We start from the raw sequence: 10,413 nt of genomic DNA on the forward strand, positions 1-10,413 counted from the left end.
CTTGGGTTACAACAACAACTGAGCCCAAACTCTTTGTTGCCCTAAGTGAAACTTATTTATTAAGTGAGTTTTTGCCCCATTTTACGACTTTTGGTGGCACCGTTGTCCAGTGAATGACTGCAGATGTTAAGCTAGTAACCCGGTTGTTAAGCAGATAAGTTGGCAACACAGTTGTTAAGCGAATCTGGCTTCCTCGTGGACTTTCCTTCTCGGAAGGTCGCAAAAGTGGATCACATGACCCAGTGACACTACGACCGTCATAAATATGAGCCAGTCACCAAGTGTCTGAATTTTGATCATGTGACCATGGGGATGCCGCAACAGTGGTAAGCATGAAAAACGATTTTTCAGTGCCGTTGTAACTTTGAATGGTCACTAAATGAACTTTTGCAAGTGGAGGACCACCTATACATGCCAGTTGCCAATTGTGAAGCTTTCAAGAAGAGACCGGACAGCCATTTGCCTTAAAATGGTATAGGATCTCCTGCTTGAGCATGGGGTGGACTAGATGACCTCCAAGGTCCCTTCCAACTCTGTTATTCTGTTCTAACTCTTGGTTGACTTCAAGCGAGTCAAATTCAAGCGGCCATTAGGAATTTGACGCTGTAATGACCGCCGCCGCCGCAAGGGGCAGCATGCGACGTTCCCTCTTACTCCGATTACAATCCGCCTCAAAGTGGCGGCGCCAGATCGCGCTTCCTTCTCAGGAGCCACGCCCTCCGAAGGTGCCGCGCAGACTCAGTTGCCGTCTTGTACGTCGACCTTCTCTAAATGGCTGGTGGGAGCGCCTTCTCCCTTCTTCCCAGAAGGCGTTGGCACTTCCTGTCCCGGCCGGAAGCTATCCCGTCCCGCCTTGCGAATTTGTAGGCAGCGATTTCGACGGCCGCCTTGGAGGAGTTTCGCTTAGTGGACCGACCATGGCTGACGTACTGGACCTTCACGAGGCGGGGGGCGAGGACTTCGCCATGGACGAGGACGGCGACGGTACGAGTCTCACGCCATTCCCTTTTAGCCCGTCCCCGCGTCGCAACAGCCCTGCGAACTGGTCCGGAGAAGACCGGCTGAGGCCTTGGAGGCTGGCCATCTGCGCATGCGCGCTGCTAGCCCGGGCTTAAGGCGCCATGGGACACATTTTACTGGTTATTTACTTAAATTTCCCAATGAACCAGTGGAACTGCTTGCCACCAGAAGTTATGGGATCTCCATTCCTGGAAGCTTTCAAGAAGAGTCTTGAAGCAGGAGACCAATGATTGTCCAGTCTCTTCTTGAAAGCTTTCAGAGATGGAGCACCCATAACTTCTGGTGGCAAGCTGTTCCACTGGTTAATTTGAAGAAAAAAAGTGATCGCACCTCCCTCAGTGATTTTTTTCTCCAGACTAAACGTCGTCAGATTTGACTTGGGGGGCTCCTCCATTGGTCTGAAAGGCTTTTGGATTTCCTACTTCAGCAAGGGATTGGACTAGAAGACCTCCAGGGTCCCTTCCAACCCTGTTATTCTCCTCTCATCTGAGTATATTGTACTTCACCCAGAGCCTCTCGGAGGAAGGTTGAGAAATATGAAATATAAATAGGGAATAAGTAAAGGAAATGTAATGCCAAGGTTTAAAATTATTAATGTTTTATATATTGAGGTTAAAACCACGTTACAGTTAAAAAGCTGTTCTCCCTGCTCTTCTGTGGATGGGCTTATTTTTTGCTGTGGATTCTGGGTTCTTGTCTTCCTTTTTATTCTATTTTGCGTTTAACAGTTAAGAGGCTTATTCTGAATTTTGTTACTTTCCACCAAAGATTTTTTCTTTCAAGGTGTCCTGTGATTGTAGGGCAAATGGCCCTTTTCTTAGCTCAGTTCAGTTCTTACCACTAAGAATTTTTTTCCTAGTATTTACTTCTAATCTGTTTCCTATTTCAGGTGGTCCTCGACTTACGACCACAATTGAGCCCTAAATTTATGTTGCCAAGCGACAAATTTTTCAGAGAGTTTTTACCCCGTTTCGCAACTTTTCTTGCCGCAGTTGCTAAGTGAATCACTGCCGTTAAAGTAGTAACAGTTGTGAAATGAATCTGGCTTCCCCATTTACTCTGCTTGCCAGAAGGTCACAAAGGGGGATGCGACCGTCATAAATATGAACCAGTTGATCAAGCATCTGAATGTAAATCACATTTTATTTTAGTTACTTTTATTTATTTTATTTTGTCAAGCATGAATTAGATAAGATATGTATAAACATGATTATGAATGCATGAAATGGATGGATGGATGGATGGATAGATATAAATACATCACTATGGGGATGCTGCAATGGTCACAATTTTGTGAAAAAATGGTCATAAGTTCCTTTTTCCAGTGCTGTCGTAACTTTAAACAGTCACTAAATGAATGGTTATACGTCGACTACCTGTATTGTGAATTGTGTTTTCAAAGTGACTTTGCTAAATGATTTCCATTCTTGGTTGCTGTTGTTAATTGATCCAACTCTATTTGGTTTCTCTTCAGAAAGCATCCACAAATTGAAGGAAAAAGCAAAGAAAAGAAAAGGCAGAGGCTTTGGGTCAGGTAAGTTGTTCTTTCGGTTTAGCTGCAGCTGTTCATGAGGACTAGAAACCAGGAGATGGCATGTTTCAGTCCAACCGTAGGCATGAAAACCGATTGGGTGACTTTGGGCCAGTTACACTCTCTCAGCCTAATTTACCCACACAGAGTGGTTATTCTTGTGGCCCGCCAGTGGCCAACGGAGCTGGCAGCAGAGTCGGAGAGCGAGGAGATTGGGGAGGAACATGGGACAGTCCTGGAGTCTGGGGAAGGCTCTGATGAGGGCTCTGTGTCAGAGGCAGAGAGGGAGCCAGAGTCGTATGCCAGTTATCAGCTGCCTTCAGAGTCAGACATTAGTGAGGCAGAAGAACAGCTGGAGCCTGTTCCCAGTGTGCGCATGTGCAGAGCTGCCAGACGAAGGGAACAGCTAAAGAACAGGGGTCGACTTGGGAGGAAGGCCACAGGGGGACAATGAATGGCCCCTCCCAGAGGAAATAAAAGAGGAGCGAAAGGGGAGTGGAGTTTGCAGGAGACCATGAGTTCGCTTAATTGGTTCGTGACTTTCGGAGACTCCTGGCCACGTTGTGCAGAGATCGGACTGGCAGCTGGTAAAGGTGGAATATAAATAAATATGAATAAATGATATTGCCTGTGACAGGTTCCTTCCCAGCCTACATGAGATACAGGCAGGATGGAGAGAGCTAAAATTTATGCTCGGCCAACTCTAGACCAGAATAAATGCTTGTCTGCGTTGTCCCTGTGAGTTTCTCCTAAGGCACATTCCTCTCCTGTGCCAAGCTGTGAAAAATCAAACTGCTTTTGCCATTCCTGAAGCTGTGGTGGCGCAGTGATTAGAATGAAGTATTGCAGGCTAATTCTGCCGACTGCCAGCAGTTTGAGCCTGACCGGCTCAGGGTAGACTCAGCCTTCCATCCTTCTGAGGTTGGTAAAATAAGGACCCAAATTGTTGGGGGGCAAGAGGCTCAATCTGTAAACTGCTTAGAGAGGGCTGTTAAAGCATCATGAAGCGGTATATAAGTTTTCTCGTTTACTATTCTCTGAACGTGAGAACCAGAACGCGTACAGTTGCTACTTGTATTTAATTACACACTGTGAGTTTGTCAAATGTTTTTACCGCAAATACATATTTAATTATACATATATTAAGTGCAGCTAAAATTATATTTGCACAAAACTGGCAATGAAAGTAACGAGAGTCCTACAGATGAGACTGTGACTGGGAAAATATTAGAATGGGCAGAAATGAATAGATTTAACGCTTTATAAAAAAGAAAGAACAAACTGAATATTATATTTTTCTGGATGTGTGTTTTTTTAATGTTGTACACCGCCCTGAGTCCTTTGGGAGAAGGGCGGCATATAAATCCAATAAAAAACGAAAAACGAAATATGACATGGGAGTTATTTTATGGATGGTTGGAGAAAAAAATAGAAGTGAGGAATAAATGGAGACTAGTGAAATAATGTATGTTAAGATAGAGATGTAAAGATTATTATTATATATGATTGTTAAGATGACCCTACTCAATATAATATTAGGTTTTCAGTAGAAGATAAGTTAAGAGGGAGAAATGAATAGAGTCGTAATGCTGATGATTAATATTAGAGAATTATCCTCAATTCAATGAACGTTGTAAATCTTGATTGTAATGTCACGGAGACATTTTTACCCAGACGACACGTTGTTTAATGGAAGATGATATATTCAAGTTTTTAAAAAAATTAATGAAAAGAAGTTTTGTTTCTCTTTTTTTAATTTAAAACCTGTTTCCTCTTTTTTTGCTAATCGTCATTCCCCAACAGAGGAAGGTTCCAGAGCCCGAGTTCGCGAGGACTACGACAGTGTGGAGCAAGATGGGGACGAACCGGGACCTCAGAGATGTGAGATGATACCCTTGTTTCCCCCCCCCCCCCTTCCTTTCAGCATGTCGAAAGTTTTTATCTATTTTAAATGGGCCTTTGGCTCGAGACTCACTTTTGGCCCCTTGTGTTGCCGCAGCGGTAGAAGGTTGGATCCTCTTTGTCACGGGGGTCCACGAGGAGGCTACGGAGGAGGACATCCATGACAAGTTTGCTGAATTTGGGGAGATCAAGAACCTCCACTTGAATCTTGACCGGCGGACAGGCTATCTGAAGGTACGCGGGATCCAATATGGGTCGCTCAACCGGGATCAGAGAGTTTGCCTTCCGGGGTTTGGACTCGTGCTGGAGCCCATCTTCAGGGAACTGAGCTGAGCATGTGCTGTTCCATGCGTGGTATTTACCTGTTGCATGTGGCTTTTTAGCTATTGACTAGCTGACAACCCGGTGTTGCCTTGAGTATTTATTTATTCTAATCCATACATTTATCCTCAAATATAATCCCAGGCCAAACGTAATCTCTAATGTTGGATTTGCCCCCTTACCAGAGGGAGCCCCCTTCTGGAGTACTGTGAAGCTGTTACCATGGCAACTCCACTGAGAATCCGTTTTAAGGCACAACAGGCTGTATCTTAACAGAACAGACGTGTGTTTTACCCCCACAGTATTTCCTTCCGGAGAGTAAGTCATCTGTATACTAAGTTTGGTTGAAATTGCTCAAGATGTTTCAGAGTTATGCTGGAACACACATACACACAGTCAGATAGATAGATAGATAGATAGATAGATAGATAGATAGATAGATAGATAGATAGATAGATAGATAGATAGATAGATAGATAGATAGATAGATAGATAGATAGATAGATAGATAGATAGATAGATAGATAGATAGATAGATAGATAGATAGATAGATAGATAGATAGATAGATAGATAGATAGATAGATAGATAGATAGATAGATAGATAGATAGATAGATAGATAGATAGATAGATAGATAGATAGATAGATAGATAGATAGATAGATAGATAGATAGATAGATAGATAGATAGATAGATAGATAGATAGATAGATAGATAGATAGATAGATAGATAGATAGATAGATAGATAGATAGATAGATAGATAGATAGATAGATAGATAGATAGATAGATAGATAGATAGATAGATAGATAGATAGATAGATAGATAGATAGATAGATAGATAGATAGATAGATAGATAGATAGATAGATAGATAGATAGATAGATAGATAGATAGATAGATAGATAGATAGATAGATAGATAGATAGATAGATAGATAGATAGATAGATAGATAGATAGATAGATAGATAGATAGATAGATAGATAGATAGATAGATAGATAGATAGATAGATAGATAGATAGATAGATAGATAGATAGATAGATAGATAGATAGATAGATAGATAGATAGATAGATAGATAGATAGATAGATAGATAGATAGATAGATAGATAGATAGATAGATAGATAGATAGATAGATAGATAGATAGATAGATAGATAGATAGATAGATAGATAGATAGATAGATAGATAGATAGATAGATAGATAGATAGATAGATAGATAGATAGATAGATAGATAGATAGATAGATAGATAGATAGATAGATAGATAGATAGATAGATAGATAGATAGATAGATAGATAGATGATAGATAGATAGATAGATGATAGATGATAGATGATAGATGATAGATGATAGATGATAGATGATAGATGATAGATAGATAGATGATAGATAGATAGATAGATAGATAGATAGATGATAGATAGATAGATAGATAGATAGATAGATAGATAGATAGATAGATAGATAGATAGATAGATAGATAGATAGATAGATAGATAGATAGATAGATAGATGATAGATAGATAGATAGATAGATAGATGATAGATAGATAGATGATAGATAGATAGATGATAGATAGATAGATGATAGATAGATAGATAGATAGATAGATAGATAGATAGATAGATAGATAGAGAGATAGATGATAGATAGAGAGATGAGAGAGAGATGAGAGAGAGACAGAGAGAGAGAGATTGGGGTGTGTTGATGGCTGACTTTTAAGTCGTTGGCTATTGTTTCCTTCTGCTGCTCACCCAGCCCTCGCCTTGTAAGTACTGGATTGGCTGGTGGTAAATCAGCACTCCTGTCGATGGACGAGGTGCCCGTTTCCTAGTCTTCAATCATTTCCCTGGCTGTTTTTGTCCCTGCTCGTCCAACAATCTTAGTTGTGTTTGTTATCCGAGCTGAGTTTAAATGACCATTAGCTGATTTCTCGACGCTAGGGGTGTCAAAACTCGATTTCATTGAGGGCCGCATCAGGGTTTTGTTTGACCTCGGCACGGGCGCAGTGGGCATGGCCAGCTTGACATTCTGCAGCCCGCGCATAGCCCTCCCGGGCTGTTTTCAGCTATGACAGCCTCCCGCAGCCCCATGCCAGCGAAAACAGGTCCGTGCCCGCGCGGCCCTCCCGATGTTCTAACCGAGGCTTCCCAAGAGCATGAAGCAAACTCCTTGTCCCGACAAAAACCCCTTTTATTAAGGACTGCCTGTACTAAGCCAACTTTGGCTTTCCTTGTTTGTGGCCAAGTCTGTGACTTATTCTCTTAAGCCTTGGCTAAGGAAGTCAAAAGATAAGTCCTAGATTTGCCAGGATGGAGTGACCTACAAAGTAAGGTATGCGTGAATGAGTCCTTTGTGCCAAACGAGGAATGGGCATTTGTGAGTGCTTACCTTTATCTCTTTTCCCAAAACGTCTCACAGGGTTACACGCTGGTGGAATACGAAACCTACAAAGAAGCCCAAGCAGCGATGGAGGGCCTGAACGGACAGGATCTGATGGGGCAGCCCATCAGCGTGGATTGGTGCTTTGTCAGAGGGCCTCCGAAAGGAAAACGAAGGTCGGTTGGTTGGTTTTTATCCCAAAAACAAAACTTTCCCAAATATCAGAGAAGAGCAACAAAAGGAATTAGGGGACTGGAGGCTAAAACATATGGAGAACGGTTGCAGGAACTGGGTATGTTTAGCTTAAGAGAAAGAAGGACTAGGGGAGACAGGATAGCAGTCTTCCAATATCTCAGGGGTTGCCACAAAGAAGAGGGAGTCAAGCTATTCTCCAAAGTACCTGAAGGCAGAACAAGAAGCAATGGGTGGAAACTAATCAAGGAGAGAAGCAACTTAGAACTGAGGAGGAATTTCCTGACAGTGAAAACAATTAACCAGTGGAACAGAAGTTGCCTCCAGAAATTGTGAATGCTCCAACACTGGAAGTCTTTAAGAAGATGTTGGATAGCCATTTGTCTGGAACGGTATAGGGTTTCCTGCCTGGGCAGGGGGTTGGACTAGAAGACCTCCAAGGTCCCTTCCATCTCTGGTATTGTATTGTATTGTATTGTATCAAGAGACCGAGCTCCATTTAACATTCTCTTGGTCCGTTTCTGCCTAGGAGTAGCCGTAGAAGAAGCCGGAGTCCTGACCGAAGACGACGTTGAACGAAGCCTTCCATTTGGCCACTCCGTCGGTGTGTGCCTCAGTCACCGCCTTCCTAACTCACAGACTGGATTCAGACGTGGGCAGGCACAATTGGGGGAATGCTACTATAAGCATGTAGTCTTGGCAAAAGGGAAGGAGAGGTTCTGGTTTATTTGCCCTAATTGCCACCTGTTTTAATTTTGGATTTGCCTAATCGTTTTTTTTTATTTCTTTGGACTGTCGTAGCAAGTGACTTGAGATTTGCACCCTTTGAACCCCGCCCTCTTTTCTGCGTTTGTAAACATAATTCTGGTTTAAAGCCTACAAACAGTTTAAAGCAAGGGTGTCCAAAACTTAGGAACTTTTAAGACGCGTGGACTTCAAGTCCCAGAATTCCCCAGCCAGCCATGGCTGGGGAATTCTGGGAGTTGAAGTCCACACGTCTTAAAAGTTCCCAAGTTTTGGACACCCCTGGTGTAAAGGATTTCTGAAGCAGAGTTCAGAATAAAAGGCTATGTTTTTTTAAACTGTATTAACCCTTTATTATTGTTAGTTGCGAAGTTGTGTCCAACTCATCGCAACCCCATGGACAACGTTCCTCCAGGCCCTCCTGTCCTCTCCCATCCTCTGGAGTCCATTGAGGCTCACGCCTGCTGCTTTGGTGACTCCATCCAGCCACCTCCTTCTCTGTTGTCCCCTTCTTCTTCTTTTACCTTCCATCGTTCCCAGCATGAGGCTCTTCTCCAGGGAGTCCTTCTTCCTTCTCATCAGGTGGCCAAAGTCTTTGAGTTTCCTCTTCAGGATCCGGCCTTCTAAAGAGCAGCCAGGGTGGATCTCCTCTAGGACTGACCGGTTGGATGGCCTTGCAGTCCAAGGGACTCAATGCAGGAGTCTTCTTCTCCAGCACCCGAGTTCAAAGGCCTCCATTCTTTGGTGCTCAGCCTGCCTTATGGTCCAACCTTCACAGCCATCCATTGCAACTGGGAAAACCACAGCCTTGGCTAGACGCACTTTTGATTGGCAGGGTGATGTCTCTGCTTTTTAGGATGCTGTCTAGATTCGCCATCGCTTTCCTCCCCAGGAGGAAGCTTCTTTTAATTCCTTGGCCTTTATTATTAGGTAAAGGTTCCCCTCGCACATATGTGCTAGTCGTTCCCGACTCTAGGGGGCGGTGCTCATCTCTGTTTCAGCCGAGAAGCCAACGCTGTCTAAAAACATCTCCATGGTCATGTAGCCGGCATGACTAAACGCCAAAGGCACCTTTATTATTATCAATCCCTAAATGGCATAAACATGATTTACACTTACGACTCCTTGTTCATGAGTCCATTTCAAACATGTACCATGTGTACGGCCACAAATTCAGCCCACAATATATGTTGTTAAGTGAGACATTGGTTGTTTTGCCCCGTTTCACGAACTTCTTCCCACATCTCTTAAGTGAATCCCTGCACTGTTGCAACCCGAGGTCTACCTGTACTTCCCTGCCTGGGATTGTAACAAGCTTCTCTGAACAGACCCTGCTTGGACTTGGGGTTCCAGTGTCGTGGGAATGGACCCATCATCGCACATCCGTGGCCATGGAGCGAGCCCCGGGTGTTGGGCCAACTTGGGTGCAGCCGGTCGTGGGAAGGCAGTCTCCCTCTGGGAATATGGGCTGCTCCTTCGGTTTTGCTTGTGGTGACAGACAATTGACTTAACAACAGTTCATTTAGTGATGATTCATAGTTACAACGGCACTGAAAATAGCAACTTACGACTTTTTCCCACTTTGTGGCGCAGTGCTTAGAATGCAGTACTGCAAGCTACTTCTGCTGACTGCCGACTGTCGGCAGTTCGATCCCGACCGGCTCAAGGTTGACTCAGCCTTCCGTCCTTCCGAGGTCGGTAAAACGAGAACCCAGATTATTGGGTGCAATAGGCTGGCCCTGTAAGCCGCTTAGAGAAAGCCCTGTGAAGTGGTATATAAGTGCTATTGTTTATGACTATTTTTCACACTTGCGACCATTGGAACATCCCCTCACGTGATCAATTTTCAGATACTTGAAAACTGACTCACAATTATGACCATTGCAGTCTTCTGGGGGGGGGGAGTCACATAACCCCCTTTTGTGACTTTCTAACAAGCAAAATCTAAAGGGGAGCCAGATTCGCTTAATGTCCACAGTCTAATTTATCAATTGCAACTATTCCTTTAATGACCGGGGCAAGAAAGGTCATCCAAAAGGCCAAACTCCCCTAACAAACATCTTATATTGCAATGCAACAGCCCTGCGAAGTGGGCCAATGGGGACCAGCTGAGGCCGTGGAGGCTGACCGGCTGCATATGTGTCTTGCTTTTATTCATTTCAGTACATATTTCCCATTTCTTAATTTTAGGGGGGCTCAAAATGGCCATGGAACACATTTTACTGGTTATTTATTGAGATTTCCCAACAGAGAGAACAATTAACCAATGGAACAGCTTGCCACCAGAGGTTATGGGTTCTCCATCAC

General features: G+C 43.5%; 1 protein-coding gene across 1 annotated transcript; it reads left to right on the top strand.

Annotated features, from left to right (window-relative positions):
• The first annotated feature begins 823 nt into the window (after window positions 1-823).
• RBM8A (RNA binding motif protein 8A) lies at window positions 824-8,449 on the top strand. Its single transcript, XM_081967799.1, has 6 exons — window positions 824-984; window positions 2,495-2,554; window positions 4,355-4,432; window positions 4,551-4,687; window positions 7,210-7,346; window positions 7,892-8,449. Exons 1-6 carry the CDS (start codon window positions 918-920, stop codon window positions 7,935-7,937), a joined length of 525 nt encoding a protein of 174 aa, XP_081823925.1. The 5' UTR covers window positions 824-917; the 3' UTR covers window positions 7,938-8,449.
• Window positions 8,450-10,413: the final 1,964 nt, after the last annotated feature.

The sequence above is a fragment of the Natrix helvetica genome (assembly GCF_964273705.1).
Source record: "Natrix helvetica genome assembly, chromosome: 16".
NCBI classification, from domain to species: Eukaryota; Metazoa; Chordata; class Lepidosauria; order Squamata; family Natricidae; genus Natrix; species Natrix helvetica.